This window comes from Mustela lutreola, chromosome 6 (genome assembly GCF_030435805.1).
Source record: "Mustela lutreola isolate mMusLut2 chromosome 6, mMusLut2.pri, whole genome shotgun sequence".
In the NCBI taxonomy this organism is placed as follows: Eukaryota; Metazoa; Chordata; class Mammalia; order Carnivora; family Mustelidae; genus Mustela; species Mustela lutreola.
This window is the reverse complement of record NC_081295.1, coordinates 86,589,628-86,608,065: the sequence shown is the minus strand read 5'-3', so window position 1 is coordinate 86,608,065 and position 18,438 is coordinate 86,589,628. Positions and strand designations below refer to the sequence as shown.

General features: G+C 53.6%; 1 protein-coding gene across 2 annotated transcripts in view; it reads right to left on the bottom strand.

The window, feature by feature from the left end:
- Positions 1 to 927: 927 nt before the first annotated feature.
- The window catches only part of GLP1R (glucagon like peptide 1 receptor), a 36,779-nt gene continuing 19,268 nt past the window's right edge, over positions 928 to 18,438 (bottom strand). Inside the window, exons 6-14 of one of the 2 annotated variants that reach the window (XR_009354689.1) lie at positions 17,144 to 17,297; positions 16,442 to 16,601; positions 12,202 to 12,262; positions 11,657 to 11,726; positions 11,448 to 11,536; positions 10,980 to 11,118; positions 10,087 to 10,128; positions 5,940 to 6,166; positions 928 to 5,770 (exon numbers count right to left, since the gene is read on the bottom strand). Coding sequence is in view for 1 of the 2 variants with exons in the window: in XM_059177847.1 (XP_059033830.1) it covers positions 5,999 to 6,166; positions 10,087 to 10,128; positions 10,980 to 11,118; positions 11,448 to 11,536; positions 11,657 to 11,726; positions 12,202 to 12,262; positions 16,442 to 16,601; positions 17,144 to 17,297 (883 nt within the window). In the remaining variant the exon portion in view is untranslated. Of the gene's footprint in view, positions 6,167 to 10,086; positions 10,129 to 10,979; positions 11,119 to 11,447; positions 11,537 to 11,656; positions 11,727 to 12,201; positions 12,263 to 16,441; positions 16,602 to 17,143; positions 17,298 to 18,438 lie in introns of both variants that reach the window. The other variant, XM_059177847.1, reaches the window with a different exon arrangement.

Genomic DNA, 18,438 nt, shown 5'->3' with positions numbered 1-18,438 from the left:
AGGTTACAACCTGTTGGGCCAGAGTGCACCCTCTTTTCCTGAGGTTGCATCTGTCCGGTTTCCACATCCTACAAACGTGCTGGTCATTCTTGGTTTGGGCAGGTCTTTCCCTGGGTATCGGGGTACGGAGAGAAAGCGCTGAGCTCCATCTTATTCCTGCTGCTGAGTGGTGGAGTAAGGACAGGGAGAGGTGAGAATATCACAGGCGAGTGAATGAAGTCAAAAGCAAGATTGGTCAGACCATCCAAGATGCAAATACCAGGAGTTGGCTGTATTTGTTGTTTGCTCTCAGGAGGAAGAATTATTGGGTTTGAAAGAGACAAACCCCAACGCTTGTCTAGAGAAGAGGTCATTTAGGGAAACCTTCAGATAAGCACGTGGATCTGCAAGCAAGGGTAGCTGCCATGGTGGAGGAAGTGGGAGAATCTGCAATTCCTCTGCTCTGCTGGAAGAGTGAGTTACAAACCTGGAGAGCGAGAGACTATTTAAATTGGAGGAAAGTTCCTTTTTCTGAAGATGAATCTCTAAACAGCAGCTCCATTCAGATTCTGTGGCTGCTCTGCACACAAGGCTTGTGCTTTTATGACATTTTTGAAAAAATGGATTTAATGGACTGAGTTCATTTAGACAGGGGAGATCAAATGAATGAGTGGAATTAAAATATACGTCCATTTGGCCGCCAGTCATTGTTTAAGCCACTCGACCACCCAACTTCTCTAATTAAATGGCAGTGCAGTCCCTGTATAAAGGCTGCGATGGATAAATTAGTACTTGGTAAGTGCTCTGAAGATGAAAATCAGTAATGAGCAAGGGCTTTTTCCCCCCCTTGGGCTGGAAACGGCATCTTTTGTGTTTTCCCACTGCATCATCTGTCACCTGGGTTGACATTGCAAAAAACCTCCTCTCCCAAAGGAAGAGCAAGAGGGACACAGTAATGACAGACCTTTATTTGATGTTTACAAGACAAATTAGGGACGAGTCTGCATCCATTTCACGTCTGTGCAAGGAGTTATACATGTTTGCTACCTATAGACGCAGGTCGTATTGTACATGAATTTATATATTAAGAAATCGCATGAAAGTTATCTTGTTTAAACATTCATGAAGAGCAGACTTCCCCCAAGAGCACTGAAGAAAGAAATCCAGCTCCTGAGAGCCTCTCTCTTGGAGTTTGAAACTCTGCATGGAACCCCCTCCAAAACCAGTGGGATGTTGAGGCTGATCTGCCTTGAGGACATGATTATGGTTTTGTGGGAGGAGCTTAGAACTGCAGAGTTGGAAGTAAAGTGTGAATGGTTTGGCAAGGTCCAGCCCTGTCTGGGGGAAATCTTGCTTCTTCCTGACCTGCCCTCCTTGTCCCTCCAGCTCCCCTACAAAGAAGCCAAAACCCTAACTTGTTACATGTTCCAAACTTCCTTGGAGTTTTTGCCCAGCACATCCCAACACTCTCATTTGTTTATGTTTTCCTTCTCCCAGATTGCTCTGACACAGTGGCAATTAGTCATGCTAGATTGTGCGGGTTGACAGGCTCCATCAGAAAGGTTGCAAAACCCCAGTGTAAGTTAGGCTCCAAGCCGCTGGCTGCCATGCTCCTCACTGCCCCAGAGCATGGAGTACCATGCACCATTTCAGCCCTGGCAGTGCCTCACTCTCAGCTGTACCCCCAAATTGGTCACAGCTGAGAGAACAGCGTTCCTTACGTGGTCAGGTGGGGGGGGGGAGGAGCCTGGGGAAGCTCACGGTGAGGATGGGGGAGGTGGGCGTGAGGGAGGTAGTGGGGGGTGGGGAGGAGCTGGGGTGCATTAGAGAGAAAATGCACCCCCTGGATCAGGTCCGCAGAAACCGGCTAAAATGGCCAAAGGGGAGAAACAAAAAACTCTCCCCCTCTGAGAGATTCAAATGCAGGCAAAGTCCAAGAGATCTGGGTCGTTAATGGGGAAACAATTATGCTTATCTGCTTCCTGCCAATCGGTAGCCACCAACAGAGCAGAAGTAATTATAGATACTGTAGACACACTGTGGCATTAAGTGTTTGAATGACACTGCTTAACAACACTTCCTGTTCTGGCCCTCCAGGCATGGCCAAAGAGCTGTTTTGAGCCAGCAGAGAATACTGTCCCGGCAGGGCGATGTTGTTTAAAGAAGTTTCTCACATTTTCTTTCCCAGAAAAACCTTGCTCCAGCAACAGAAAGGAAAAAAAGTTTTGAGTTGATACTAATTTGGTTTCAACTGAAATACTTAGCATGTCATTCACATAACTGTTTTAGCAGAGGAAACCGACATATTTTATTTGAGAATTTTTATAGAGTTTGGCTCCCTGTAGGAGCCAAAAGCAGGGTCAGCACCGTAGATTAGAATCAATTCAGTGGAGGGAAAATAAACCTCTGGAATATATTTTATCTTCCCTGAGCACGTCGCAGGCATTAGCAATAATGCGAATCCTGTCTGTGCATGGAGAGGAAGCATCTACGGCTCAGGCTCCCGCCCATCTTCACCCTGGACTGTGTGGTCCCATGACCTTCACAGTGGGTAAGATGATTCCAGACTCATCATCTCCTAACTTTATGCTGCTGTGCACAGGACACATGCGCGCGCGCGCGCACACACACACACACACACACACACACAGTATTCTCTCCTTGGATGGAGACAGGAGCTGCTAAAACACGACCCATGCTGATGAGGCAACCAAGCCTTTCAGGGTGTAGATATGAGCTGACTCTACTTGCCGTTGTATGGGCTGTGCCGTCTCTGCTAGGCTAACGCTGCCCAGTTTGCTAGTCTTCTGGACCTTTTTCCAGTTCTTTTAATTCACTCTGTGTGGCTGGCGGAGCAACTTGTTAACTAAACCCAGACGCATCAGAAAACCCAGCCAACCCAGTACCAGAGTGCTGAAGTCAATACTTAAAATGGCTCCCTTGCTCTGTGTGTGTGTGCTCTGCTTCATTTCAATTTCTTCATTTTAAGACAAGGATGATGGACCATAGTAGCGATGGTGAAGTGCAGCCTTCCCCTCCTCTCAGCAGAAGTCCCTGAAGAGGTGGGTGCGTTCACTAGCTGACCTGCCTACCTTTTGCGGCTGCAAGTCCTTTTTAACAGAAATTCCAGATACCCATTGCTGGCTTTTACTAAGAGGATCTTGAATCGCTATTTCTGTTTCTTACCTATCCTTCCCAGAGGCCTCCCTGGACTTGGAGGCCAAGCCCAGCCCCCCTCCCTCAAGTCACCTCTGCAAGCCTCCCTCCTCACTTACTTCATTGAGGGCCGTTCTTTCCCTGCTCTGAGTCTTTAAAAACACAGCTGGTATGGGGTTCGGTGGGGATTGCCTTGAGGCAACTGAAAATCATGCAGGCAATCTGGAGAGTTGTCTCAAAGGCAGCTTTGCAGTGTAAGTGGTTTGTTTCAGTTCTGTGATTTAGCTGTTCTAAAGATCGACATGGGTAAAGATGGGGTCAACACGATTTAAGCCCCTAACGAGTGGAGCTGGCCAGAGTGCTGAACTCAGAATCAGTTCACAATAGTCCTCAGCCCCTGCTGGCTGTGCAGTGGACAGACACACACACATACACACCGTCCACACCTGCTGGTCAGCAGTCGTACCCTCAGGACAGAGGCAGAGAAGTTGTGTGCAGCAAGCTTCCCACTTCAGTGTCACGCATGTAAACAGCTAGTGGAATCTGGGAGTGTTTGGGAGTGTTTCCAGATCTCTTCGAGTTATATTTAGTTCAGGAGAGCTTGAGAATAGTTTGGCGGGAGTACACTGCCAGTCAAATGAATATTAATAGTGTGGGTCTTGGAGCAAAGAAAATACTTATTCAGTATCTGATATGTATCTATGAAGGAGATGGTTCAGTGTTATAAGGCTTCGAGCATGGGGGTATGATGAGCTTTCGGAGATCAGGAATCAGTGCCAGCTGGGAAAAGAACTCTACCTACAGTTTAAACCAAACTATCTGAGCATCCCTGGTGTCTAACTAAACACTTTCTCCCCACAATTCCTGCCCCCCCCCAACAATTTATTTCTCTCAGGCTATATCAATCTGGTTCTTTCTTTTTTTGCTATGCAGTGTATTCCTGATTCTCAAAATCTTCCAGTTTATCTCAAACTGAAACACTGGCACCAGAATTGTATCCCACATCAACTCACGGGTGCTCACCTCCTCCCTTACCCCTATCTGAAAAGAAAGCCAAGGAGTGGGGCCTGTTGGAAAATCCTCCCTTATTCCGGGGAAGCAGGGGTCCCCCCTACTGCATCCCCCACCTCTCTACATTTTCTCTAGGAGCAACTCTGCACAATTCTTCTCTAGCCTGGGGTTCAACTTCCCCATTAACATAGATACAACACTCCACTGAAGCTGAAGTATAAGAAATTTTCTGCTTGATGTGTTTTATGTCCCATTATTATTTCCCCTGTACATCACATGTCTCTCTGAGAGGCACAGAAAAATGTGTCTGGTGCAAGGTTTTGGGGGGAGGGTCGTCTACCACTTAAGGAGGAAGAGGGAGAGATGGACCCATAGAGGAATTCACTTGAAGCTACTCCCTGTACCTTCCCAGGTGGTCTGGACTCCCTTAAAAGCTCTCTCCTACTCTGGATACTTCCTTTGCATCCAAAGACTCCATTGCCATCCTCCCTGGGCTGCCTGTCTCCCTTCTGTCTGGGTTTCTGCCCTGTCTGCCCTCTCCTCATGGCAGGAGCAGGACCGAGAGGTTTCCCCTGTGCAGCCTCTCAGCTGCTCATTGTTTATGGGATGAAACCGGAGGCCGGGAAAACACTGATGAGCTCAAACTGTGGCTGAGTCAAATGCATTATGCCCCAGTTCCCCCAACACCACCACGATCACAATGGTTTTGTCCTTTTTTCCATCAGGTGGGGGAAATCAGAATCGCACATTTGCACATGCAGACTGTTCACAGCAATAAAGAAAAATGAATCAAGTATATATATGCAAGCTCCCAAGTGGGGGACTTTCAAGGGGAAGAAACCAAGGATAGGGGAAGACTGACTCCATGGTAGCAGTGGCAACTGGTAGTTTACCCCAGAAGTCTCTTAAAGTCAAAACCCATGCTAACGGGATACATAATCTGGTCACAAAAGCCTTTCCCCTGAGAGGTGGAAGTAAAGCTCTCAGCCCTCTGGGTTCCCGAGAGTTACAGGTACAGTGGACCCCTCGGTGCAGGTGGTCCTGAGGTTTCCTTGTTGAACCCTAGAGGGTTCTGGAGCATCTCTAGAACAGAATTCAGAGCTCGTCCCAAATGCTGGGCTCCTCAGCAGTGGCCCTGCCTTGTTCCCTGGGCACAGGGTAGCGGGCACCCAGGCAGGGCAGGCACCCATAGGAGAAGTGGGCACCAGCAAAGGAACCTGTCGGGCACCTTCTCAGCTTTCACGCCCAACACCACCCACAGCCACTTCTAGAAACAGCTGCCGCTGGAAGCCCAGACAAAGCCCCCACCAAGAAGCTGGGTGGTGAGATGACCGGGGAGGGTGAACAAGCAACGCAGACGTGGGAGAAGCATCCCTTCACGGGGAGGTGGTGGGGACGGTGACCCAACCGGAGGCAAGCAGGGTTGGCTTGCGTTCCCTCAGCTCTGTGTGGCTGGGTCATACGAGCCTCTTCTCTCGCATGCCGCAATCCCGCTAATAAGCCATTGACCTTGAGTGCGAGTCCGGGGCTGATTTGCTGCTCTGTCTTGGGGTACCCCAGGGGCCTGGTGGCTTCACGGGAAGAAATCCTCCTCAGTTCAGCAGCAATCGGTTTTTCTCTCCTCCTGCCACGGTGATCAAATTAGCAGAGCTGTTTCTCCACAGAGGAAATGTGGCCACAGGTCCCAGGAGGCACTGCCCGTTTGCCCATCTGATGGCTTTGGGAAGGGAAAGCGGGGATGGATGCAAGCTTGTGTCCCGATCCCGCCCAAGCCCCGGCAGGGGCTCTCCCACCTGGGATGGCCAGCCAGCCAGCCAGCAGCGAGACCACAGGGAGGACAGGGGCGGGGGTCTTAGCTGCAGGAGGCCTGGCAAGTGGCTGCATAGACGCTGCTGCCCACGGTGCCCCCGCTGCTCAGGCTGCTGGTGGGGCACTTGAGGGGCCTCATGCTGCTGTCCCCCTGGGTGTGCAAGTGCTTGAGCCGCCAGCGCTCCCAGCTCCTCCGAAACTCCAGCTGGACCTTCCGTGGGAAAAGGAGGGAAACAAGAGCCATCATGCAAACCAATTGTCCACGAAATGGCCCTGTTATTACATTAGCAGGGAAGGGGGAAAAATATCCACTGCATTATATTAAGAGACACAAGTCAAGGCCTTTGGGCGCCTAAATTAATATGCCAATAAAACCGTTTATCGTTGTCTCTTATTTTCCGCCTCTCCTCAGGAGAGAGATGAGGTTGATGATCTAATTGGTCTCTCCCATCTCTAAACTCTGTGACTCAGCTAAGTCCCCTCCGCAATCCATCACGCTATTGTTTAACGGAAGAGAACGAGAGTGAGAGCAATGTGGAGACCGGAGCCGGAGGGAGAAGAGGAGGAGGAGGGAGAGCCTGACTTCCGAGCAGCGTGGAGCCCCGTGGAGCCCCGAGGCCAGAGCCTGCCTGCCCAGGACCGCCCTGGTGTCTCGGGCAGCAGCATGGGGGGACCCAAGCGTGGGTGCCAGAGGGAGGCGGAGCGGACTGTGCGTCCCACTGCCCTGCTCCACACCAGCTCACTGCCTGGCTGGGGACCTGTGGCGAGTGTGCCAACAGGAGGTACGGGGACACCCCAGGGAGACAGGAGCCTCTGCTTGTGCAGCAGCATGGAGGCCCATCTGGTCTCACAGCCTTAATTGCAGAGGCTGGGGAGAAGGAGGGCAAATGGAGGCACATCTGTGGGAAGCTGCTTCAGGGACTGAGGTGGTTTCGTGGACACCAGCAGGAAAAGGGACGGGCCTGGGACTTCTCGGAGCTCTGACCCATGCTGCCCTTTCTGCCGGGACCACCTCGTCCTCATCTGGGATCCGCAGACCTCGCACCATGCACCACATACAGCAGGCCCTCCACATGTGCTTTGTAAATGAGCTGAGGGAAGGAGCGAGTGACAAAACAAGCATCTGACACAGGGCTCCTTGTGCTACTGAGTTACTACAGTGAAACAGAGGGGTTGACGCCACGAGTCCCAGACACCTGTCCCTGCGCTTATGGTGGTACACTTCCTCACCTGCTAAGTTTACCCGACTCTCAGCCTCTGAAGTCCTGTCTGGCCAGGCCTCAGGCTCTGGGATTTGGGAGGAATAGGTGAAGCTCACTCAATTCTATCCACACTTGGGGGGAGAGGCAAAGTGACTGCTCTTGTGCCACAACTGGATAGTGGCAGATCTGGGATTGACACTCAGACTTCTGGGTCAGAGCCACGGTGAGAGGACATGTGAGCCACAGTAGAACCACCCCCTCCCCTCCCCTCCCCAGGTCTGCTCTCCTGGCAGCTGAGGCAGGACCCATGTCCAGGCCATCTTTTCAGGTCACAAGTACCTGGCATTGCCATGGCAGTACCTGGCATTGCCATGGCAGCCCTCCAGGAGGAGGGCCTGGAGAACAGCTTTTGTGGACAGAGATCTCAGCTCAGGAGCCACGTGTATTTTTGTGGCCAAGTGAAGGTGACATGTTTGTCCTGGTGCCTGGAGGAGCCAGGGCCTGAGGCGTCTCGGAACTGGGCAGCGCACTTGAACAAGGCAAGTGTCCGAGCAGGCCTCTTGAACCCCACAGCCTAAGCCTGGGAGAGACCAGCTGGGAATCTGGTGACTGAGGGGTCATTAGTTGCCAAGGATCCAGTGGGATGTGTGCCCGACCCTCCCTCCTGACAAAACTAGGCCAGCCCTGGGGGGTGGATGAAGCGGGGAGGTGATGGGCTTTGAGGAAGAGAGCCGGGAGGAAACTCAGCCAGGGTCCAGGAGACTTTCTGCAGAAGTGGTGGGGAAGGCTGGCATGCGTGTGTGTTGGGGGAGGCACGTGCTGCCGGCAAGGCTTTGGGGAAGAGGAGGGAGGAGGGGGAAACAGGAACCGCGAGGGACCGAGAAGGTGAGAAGGCACGGAAGGGAGCTTCATCACTCCAGCCCGCACCGCACCGGGGACACCTGCCACCCTGCCCTGTTCCTGGGAAGTAAAGCAGCAGTGCTAGGGCCAGCAGGCACATCACCCCTCTGGCTGCGAGCCATTCCTGAGGGAAGTGCTGCCCTGTGGAGCTGCTGGTTCCTTGTCTCTCAGCATTTTCTTCAGTTCTTTAGGAAGTTCTTTGGGAGGGCTCAAGTGTGGGGAAGAGCTTGCTGGTACCTCATGTGCCTCCCGTGGAGCAAGGGCCTATCTGGAGGACAAGGCCCCTGTGAGCGTTCTCTGCACCGGCCTCCTCTCCTTCCCCCACCACCCCGCACAAAGCCTGGTAAGCCCTCGGAGACCGGCCAGAATGCCTCTGTGGGCCACTCTGTGCCTGGCCCTGCCTCCCTCCCCGTCCAGCAGCCCCACCACTTTCGAGCTGTTGAACTGGGGCTATTCATTTCATTTTGCCAAGGCTTAATTTCCTCACCTGTATAATGACAAAAGCCCCTGCTGCATAGATTGCATTTACTAAAACATGTGAGCATTTACTAAAACATGTGAGCACCTCATATACAGTAAATCTTTAGGAAGCGTCTCCCTCCCTTTTAGAGATCCATGTGCTCTGAGCATCATTAACTCCACTTTGCAGAAGAGGAGACAGGTGTCCCACTGTGGGCATGTGACTTGCCCAAAGCTGCACAGCTCATTAAGTGGTGGGGCCTGGATGGGAGCAGGGACCTGAAGCCACAGCCCGCGTCCCACCTCTGTCCCACCACGTCGCATTGCGCTCTGAGCCATGCACGGTTCCCTGAAATACCAAGGTCCCTACACACTGCCACCGCCATGTCCCCCATGCCCACAGCGCAAGTAAAAGTAATGTATGAATGCAGACTCTTGAGATCTCTGAACTCCCAGACTCGGTGACAGGCCACACCAGGAGCACCGGTTCTTTGAGGAGCTGTGTCCTCGGGTCATTTGAGCCCCAGACTCACAGATATAAACCCTCACCTGCGCCTGAACAGAGTTAAGAGAGGCCTCCAATGGCTCCTTAGAGTCTGGAATGGAAGATTTCCCACCCTCTTACTTGCTGGGGTCCTTCCTCTATGGCTACTTCCCCAGAGGGCACCGGTGCCACATCTAGTATTAGCATTTGTTTCCCTCCTGGAAGGAAGGGGGAGGGGGTGCTGTGGCATTTGTGACACCTGGTCCGATGGTGTGGGGCTGCTCCTGATCTGCTCCAGCACAAAACTGGGTACCTGGGTGGAAGGGGCCTTCCCCAGGCACCACAGGCACAGGTACCCCTCCCAGAGGCTGATGGTCTCAGGGAGGGGAGGGTTATGGTCCAGGAGGAGCCACAGGAAAGGAGAGGGTGTGGGGGTTAGCAGCAGCCCCCTTCTTCCACTCCAGCAAGCAGAAAGCCCCTGTAGGAATGCGCCCCTTTGCCATGGCAGGCGGGGCTCTCCCCTGCACACACACAGTGGGCACATCCCTCTTTCTGTTAGAATGCATTCCAGTCCCAGCTCTGCCTCCACTTCCAGGCCAAACCTGGGGCATGCTTCCTATTCTCTCTGTTCTCCAATGATTTCATGTGTGAAAAATGGGAATATAAAAACCATAATTTTAGCAGGGTTTTTTTTTTTTTTTTTTTTTTTTTGGTGGTGGTGGGGGAAGCAGTGACAAATAAGATAGTGATTATTAAAGCCCCAGTATGTGACTTGGGTACATCTACTGTTGAATCATCTTTTAACCATCACCTGTTCACTCTGGACCCCCTTCACACCAGGCTGGGTTTGCCCCAAGTTCACACAAATTAGGGTATGCCTGTGTGTGTGCGTGAGAGAGACAGAGAGAGACCCGTGTACAGAAAACAACGCATGGACAAGATGCTTCCTCAGGTCTAGTGCCTAGTGGGATATGTAGGGGGTTTCAGCTGAAAAGATGGATGGGAGTCCCCCTTGACAACTCCAGAACAGCCTATAAGAGTGGTAGCATCCTGTAAGAGTCCCCACCGTTCCCCCTCAGGCCTTACCTCATTGTTGACAAAGCAGTACAAGATGGCGACCATCAGCCCCTGGAAACAAGAGTCCCGTCAGCAGGGAGGAAGGGGGAAGGAGGTGCCCTACAGGAGACCCTGAACTCCTTGGAGCTTTAGTCCCAACAACCACCTCCTCAGAATGGGCAGCCCCAGCAGGCCCAGAGCCCATGTGGTGGGTTTCTTCTCCTTTCCTTTCTGGAGATACAAGAAGGCCCCTTGCTTAGATACTGCAGAAGCTCTTTCTCCTTGAGGAGGTCTGACCCTAGGAAGTCCTCTGATCATGGGCCATCTTCCCACCATGGCTCCGTCTGCTCACTCAGCATACTCGGTGCTCCAGAGCTGTCATCTGTGTGTGTGTGTGCGCACATACGTGACGATCACATGCACAGGCCTACATGCGTGTGGCCCTCCCACAGGCCTCCTGAGGGACTGAGACCAGACTCTCATATATCTGTGCCTGTGGGGTCAGCTAATATTAGGAGAGAGGATGACTCCTTGGCTTTGAAAACTATGTGATTGGCACGTCTTGTTTTAACACATCAGAGCATCAGTTTCCCCCTCTGTAAAATTGGGCGACCCACACGCCTCCTGGGGTGCTGCGAGGACAATGTATGCAAAGCCCCTGGTGAGGTGTCTGCGCCCAGCAACAGCCTGGGATCTGGCCGCTGTGATGCCAGGCAGGGTGCCCACGGCTGCCTCTGGGAAGGCGTCTTGTCCCATGTGAGGGTGCTGGGCGCCGATTCTAGCCCTGGCTCTGCTCCAGCCACAGAACCCTGGGCATAGCCCGCTTTCCCCCGGGGCCCCAAGGTGTCTGTCAGCACGGTGCGGGCCGGTCTCTACCCCACTGCCACTCTGCGACCTGGCAAGTGAGGGGGTCACGAGCTTACCTGGAAGGAGGTGAAGGACAGCTCTGTGAACAGCTTGATGAAGCGCAGCGTCCCCCGGGCATGCTCGTCCATCACAAAGGCAAAGACGACCTCGTGGGTCCCCAGCAGAGGGATGAGCGTCAGGGTAGACTTGGCTAGTCTAGGGGGTGGGGGGTGAAGACATTGTTCTGGATCTCTCCCAATGGACTCTTTTCCCCTTTCTGTGCCCCGACCCCACATCTGGGGCAGTAGACACTCCCACCCAAGACACACTGGGCTGGGCTGCCTGGCAAGGGGGAAGTAGAGGTCAACACCCCCAGAAGCCTAGGAGCTGCTCAGATCCAGGACTAAGGACAAGGCTTGGGGTCCCAGTCTGGCCCAGGGGGGAGAAGCTCATGTGGGGTCCCAAGCTCAGCACCCCAGAATCTGTCCGTCTCTTCCGGAAACAAGGGCCGAGGGGACCCTGCAGAGACAACTCGGGCACATCACCTGCACTTGATGTCTGTCTTGCACATGACATTGGCTTTGAGCTTGGACACCACAATGCAGATGACCCGGATAAAGATGAGGAAGTTCACCTGCAGGGCAGACAGGAGGCGGCGTCTGGGGGCCCTCTCAAAACACCCACAATCTCCCGGCCTTTCCGCAGCAGCTCCGGATGCCAGAACTGCCACACCCGCCCCCACACCGTCACTCACCCCAATGGCAAAGAGAATGGGCAGCCGGATGATGAGCCAGTAATTCATGTTGGAGTTCCTGGTCCAGCAGCTGGAGGGGAAGGGGGAGACACAGAGCCCCCAGCTCACAGAGCAGGCCCAGGGCACACAGACACGGCCACCATGAGCCACCCAACAACCAGTCCCACAGACTCACACAGAGTTCTTCAAGCCACACGCACACACACACACACACCAGAGCCAGAGTCCTAAATACATGGTCAGAAAGACACACATGGCCCCTTCAGGAACCCACAAACACTCAAGTGTGTGCCTAGCACTATACACAAAATAGCAGAGACATTTCATAATTATTATAGAAAAGCCACTACATGCTCCTTGGACCCAGCACCATCTGCCATCACACAGTCCCGGGGAAGGACAGGGAAGGGGTCCTAGAGAATTGAATCTGTAAAGGAAGCTCCTGGTCCCTCAGTGTACTCTCCCAACAGGTAGTAGCAACATGCCCCAGGGGCCAAGGAATCCCGTGGGGTCTGAGGATGGGGACCCAGGAGCAGGACACTCACCCCTCATCCTCATAGAGGTACTTGACAATGCCCCAAGGGATAACAAACAGCAGGGGAACACCTGAGAGGAGAGAGGGAAAGAGAGAGAGAGGGGAGAGGGGCTGGCAGGCCCGAGCCAGCACCAGGCACACCCAGGGGCCTCTCCTTCCCCAGGCCTCTCCTCCTCCATGCCCTTCTCTTGCCTGACCATAAAACCACTTCCTAGCAGGTGTGGAACTAGGCTGGTCTGGGAGCACGGGAGAGCGGAGGCGGCACGAACACCCACTTCCCAACCCACATACCAGACTCTTCCTCAGAGAGAGGATCCCACCATGTTGCGGCTGTATCTGTCCTCACCTCCTCGCCCCTCCCTCCCAGGCACACTGTCAGAGCTTGTCCGCAAGTCGTGGCTGAGGGGTGAGGATGCAGACACCCAAGTAACAAGACCATGGAGTGTGGAGAACATGCAAGTGAGGCGGGGACAGGCCAACCCTCTGATGTCCTCCTCCCTCTGCTGTGGCCCTTGTGCCCAACTCAGTCAACTCCTTCAGGCACCGGAAGTCCCTCCGGCCACCTGTGCCCTGCCTGCTCTCACTGCAGGTGGCTGAGCAGAAGCCTGGAGGGGAGGTAGGGACCCTGACTTTGAGGCCAAGAGCCCAGCTAACCGCACAGTGGCCCAGTGTAACAACAGCTCTAGCGTCCACACTCTGCACTCGGCTGAGACTCAGCTGGTGTGGCAGGTGGCCTCTAGGAAGGCCCCCCGCGGCCGCCAGCCCCCGGTATTCACACCGTGGGGTAGCCTACGCCGTGTCAGGATCGGTCTGCATGACCGATAACGTGTGCAAAAGGGACGGCATGTCACTTCTGAGATTAGGTTATAAAACAGTGTCTTAAGAGGTTAGAAAAGGCTTGCCTTGGCTCTCTCTCTCAATCTGATTGCTTACTCTGGAGGACACCAGTTGCCAGGTCGTGGGGGTGCTCAGAGAGCCTGTGGAGGCCCCTGTGGTGAGGGGCGGAGGCCTCCAGCCAACAGGCAGCAAAGGGCCTGTGCTTCCTGACAGCCTTGCAAGGGAGTTTGTGGGGGACTCTCCAACCCCAGTGAGGACTTGTGGTGACAACATCCCAGGGTGACACCTTGACTGCATCCCTGTTAGAGACTTGGAGCCAGAGGCATGCAGCCCCATTGAACCCAGATACCCGCCCAAATGGACTGCCCATCCTCACAACGGACAGAGATGAGTCAGGAGCTCAGGAGGGCAGAGGTGGGACTAGAACCTAGAACGCAGGGCTGCCATCCCACAACTACACCAACCACCTTCAGTGGCTTTCTGCACCAGCTCCCCATGCCTGTCCCTACGGGTGCCTCTTGCAGGGTGGGAGATGCGGGCATCTGAGCTAGGTAAGAATGTGTGTACTGAGGTGTGCGTGCAATGATGTGAGTGTGTGGTGGGGGGGGCAGTCCATGCCTATGCCTGTGTGGCCTTAAGGGGTCTCCCTCAAGAGCACATTTCCCCAGCCTTTCTTGTTGCTATGATCCATGTCCCCAAGAGCAGCTCCTGAGCAGGAAAGATGCCTGGAATTACAGAGAAGACAGGGACGGAGGAAACAGCCGCTGACCGTCAGTTTTCATCAGATCTCCTTCTCCCTGGTCATTTATTGTCACATAAGCCAGACCTCTGGGCATCCATGATGCTTTACCAGCAGGCCCTCATGAGACTGCACAAGGGACGGGTGGCTTCCAAAGGCCTCAGAACATAGCACGCCACACAGAAGATGCTCAAAGACGATGGAGGGAAGGAATGACGAGTGGATTGACTTATCAGTGAGAGCAGGGGAAGTCTCCTGGCAAGAACCTGCCAGTTCCCTGAGCTACGCATGCCTGTGGATGCCTCCCTCTTGGATATTCCCAGTCACCTGCTGACCTTTCTCCCTGAGACCCCACTCCAGGATTGGGGAGCTCACTCATGTTATCAACAAGACCCGGCGAACATCACTCACTCATCAGCCTCTCCTTAACAAAGCCTTTTTTAAAATGGGGGCACAGCTATGCCACATGCAAACACGACATGCTCTCGGCTGGCTGCATCTTTCCGCTACTTAGAAAGTCAACAAGATAGGCTGGAGGGGGGAAAAGCCCAAAGTAAGACACATAGAACTGGCCCTGAGAAGTAATGGTTCCCTTCTCCATCACGTGCCTTCCCCCAGGCAGCCTCTTTGTGGTGTGTTATGGGGACACCCTGTTGCTGGCAGATGGCAAAAGAAGCTGACATGTTTTCTGGGGACTCCCCAGCTGTGTCCGAGTTTTCATTTTGATTCTCCTGCCAGCACGTGAAGCTGAAAGTTGTTTCCAAGCACCCCAACGTGGGCTAGGTCCCCAGGACCCACAATGGAGCTCTCTGCAGATCTGTCTTTGTGTCCTCTGTCCCTGCCCCTTTGTCTTTCCCTGTATCTTCCCATCCCAATCCCTCAAGAAGGAAGGAAGGTCCCCCTGGTCCTACCCCTCTGCCCCCTCAGACCCTGAGCCACGGCATGAGGTGGTAGGAAAAGATGGGCGCCCCTCCCCCATTTCCCACTCAGGAACCCCTAGGATGCCATGTGCCCCCACCAATCCTCCAGCAACCACCCCCACTCCTCTGCATACATCACAGGGTCCCTCTGATTGTTCCTGCCCTCAGGTCGCCATGGAGACAGGCACTAACAGCGCTGATGCTATTTCCCAGAATGGATAGGTGTGGTCCCTCACCCTAAGGACAGCCTTCCCAGAGCTCCCCTCAGTGATGTAAAGCCACCCACCCTCAACTAGCAGCAGGGCTCTCCAGCTGCCCTCTGCCAGGTTGACGGCCCTAGCCTAGAAGGGGAGGAAGGAAGAACAGGGAGAGATGGGCCCTTGGGGAGGGAAGAGTGGGAGCAGGGAGCTGGACCCAGAGGCCAGGCCCACCTGCCCACTTGTGCAGGGGCCCAAGCTTGCTCAGCTGGGCCTTCAGGGGATTCAAGAGGTAGCACAGGACAGAGAAGTTTCCATGACAGGCAGCAGGGGCCCGGGGCCTGGGAGTCAGGAGACCTGGTTCCAGGGCCTACTCTGCCGGTAAGACCCTGCCCTATCTGAGCCTCAGTGTCTTCAAGATATTGATCACTCCCTTTAGAGGCCTCCTTCTATAATGGTGCCATAGAGAGCCAAGTGGCTAACGGATACCAGCAGAAAGGAATGTAGGGAGGGGACAGGAACAGGGAGGCTAAGAGGGCCAGACAACCAGTGGAGGCTTCCTGAGGAGGCGGGCTGAATGGATGAGGAGCCTGTATGCCAGGGGGACTTCACGTGGCCTTGATTGAGGCCGTAAGTCCCCGGAGGTCGGAGGTCAGGGCAGAGTGGTCAGAGCAACCTGAGGCAGGGGAAGGAAGGAATGACAGTAGGGAATGACTGAATGGCAAGCTAGAGGTGGAGGGCAGGGCCCTGTGGTGGGGGGCAGGGCCATGGGCAGATTCGGAAGGGCCAGGGGCAAGGTTCTCTGGCTCTGTCCCAGGGGGGCTCCTGAAAATGAATACTCCCGTTGCATTCGTTTTCCCTGTCGTGGGGGGTGGGGGCTGCGGGACTTCCGGTGGCGGGGGTCACAGTCCCTTGTCCTCATCAGAATCCCACATGGCGAGAGGCAGAAGCACAACCAGAAATGTTCCAGCAAAAAAAAAGACACAATGGTTCTCTGCAAACTTTTTTGGCTAGAACATTTCCAGCTGGGCTCCTGGCGCATCCGCGGTCCACCCTTCCTCAGCGGGCTTCTGGCTAACCAGCCCTGCCCTGCCAGGATCCTCGGAGCCCACCTCATCATCATTGGCTGACAGAACCACAGCCCCTCAGCACTCACCCTCCCTGGAGCTCCAGGACTCTCCCATTTCCCTCAGGGCCTGGGGCTCCCTCCCCAAGGGTCTTAGAGCTATCTGAGGACCGTGCCATGGCCGCCAGTGTGTGTGAGTGTGTGTGTGTGTGTGTGTGTGTGTGTGTGGTGTATCTGGTCAGACAGGGTGGAGGCCTCTGCTTCTATAAAGTAGGAAGGGTTGTGCAGGGAGGGGAGGGTAACCACAGCCCCATTATCTGGGGTTATCCAGCAGGCCTGGCTCCACTGGCCGAGCAGTGTGTTCTCAGTACCAAGCCAGCTTCCTGGGGGTGGCCTGAGGGTGACAGTCCCGAGAGAGGTCAGGGTCTCCCACTTCCCATGCCACAGGCTGGGGTGGAGGGGCGCGTGAGACGAAGGACTGTGGGCCTTACCCCAGCCTATGCTCAGATACAGCCTGAAGATGCGCTGCTCAGAGAAGACGGAAAAGGCCAGAAGTGTGTACAGGTACACACCCTCCACCAGGAGCCAGTAGTAGTTGGCTGCCACGCAGTACTGCATGAGCAGGAACACCAGGCGGCAGCCCAGAGAATCCTGGGGGCAGAGAAAGGGTCCCCAGGGGACAACAGCTCTGCCCTCTGCCTCCCTTGGCCCCTCTCCCCCTCCTGCTCCAGCTTCTACCCTCCCACCTTGAATGCAGGAGGAGCGAGCTAAGGCCTTCTTGCCAGGGCCAGCGCTAAGAACTTGGACCTGCTTTAGCACACTGAATCGCTACGGTGGTGTCAGAAGCCATTAGCCCCATTACAGCTAAGAAGATTGAGACCCAGAGACGTTAAGTGACTCACTCCAAGCTCTACAGCTAGTTAAGGAGCAGAGCTGGGAGTCCAGCCTGGGTCCGTTTCCCAAATCCCCTTCCTGGGTCAGACAGAACTCCTTAGGGGCAGGGAGAGGGTCCACCTCCTTAGCTTGGGGGACCCCAAGGGGGGACTGCCTGTCCCCATCAGACTGGGGGCTCCCTGAGGACCAGGTGGGGGCAGCTTTTGCGTTTCTTTGTGCCAGGTCTGGGTGGGCCGGGAGAGGCTGCCTTCCCTGACTGTGCAACCCTCCCCGGGGCCCTTCCTGTCCAAACCACACACCTGGTAGGAGAGGAGCCCATCCCACTGGTGCTGCTGGGGGGCCGTGCTGTACATCCACTTGAGGACCGCGTCCCTGATGAAGACGGACAGGGCTCGCAGGATGAAGGACGCAAACAGGTTCAGGTGGATGTAGTTCCGGGTGCAGTGCAGGTGTCTGTGGGACAAAGCAGGGCTCCTTCCTGGCAAGATGGCCGGTGGGTTTGCTCCACAAGCCTCAGTTCTCAAGCTAACAAAGCTCCTCCGGCATGCACCTGTCTCTGGGACTATCTTTTCTTCCTCTGAAAATGCCCTTCTTCCTCATAACCCTGAAAATTCTTGGCCCAATGTTAAGTCCTGCCTCTTCACGAAGCCTTCAGGTTTCACTGAAGGCTCACTGCCACCCTCTGTCCACACTATCCATCCTTCTACGGCGTCTTCTTTTCTACAGAGTCGTGTGTAAGCCAAGTGATTTGTGTGTGAGGACCCCTTGGCCCAAGAGAGACTTCCTGAGGAAAGGACCCACCTCTCACATGCCTCAGGGTTGCCTCACAGAGGGCTAGGGCGAAGCACATGGCAGGATTCAGGAAGTATTAGACACAGTTTCAATATCCTTTCAAGTAAAAAGGCAGAGCTAACTGCAAATAAAAGGGCGTTTCTTAACTTGATAAGGGCTATCGAACCACACCGGGAGCAAACATCATTCTTACCTGAGGAATTTTATAAGCATTTCCTTCAAATTCAAGTAAATAAGGATTGCCTAGCCTAACAAAGCTATCATCATGTCTATTGAACATCATAGTCCAGATCCTGACCGCTGGAAGAGTGCAAGGGAAAAAAAAGAATTGGAAATAAAAGAACAAAATTGTCATTATTTATAGAATTTTAAAATCTCAAAATTCTAGGCTGTGCCAATTAAAATCACAAGATATTTCACACACCTCAATTTTGTTAAAGAACAAAAAAAAAGAATTGGAAATAAAAGAACAAAATTGTCATTATTTATACAGGAGAGTATCTTCGTTGAGAATTCAAGATAATCTACACACAAATTATTAGAACCAATTAGGAGAGTTCATCTGGCAAGGTTGCTGATGTGCGTTTATGTAGAGCAGCAATAAACACTTAAAAAAACAAATTTTAAAAATTCACTTACAATTTTTTAATTGGCTACATAGAAAAAAGTCCAACAGAAGATGGGCAAGTTCTCTATGGAGGATATAATAACACTTGCTTAAAATTGTTAGAGAAGACTTAAAATCCCACATTCACGGACAGAAAGACTCACTATTTTGAGAGTGGCAATTCTTGCCACTGTA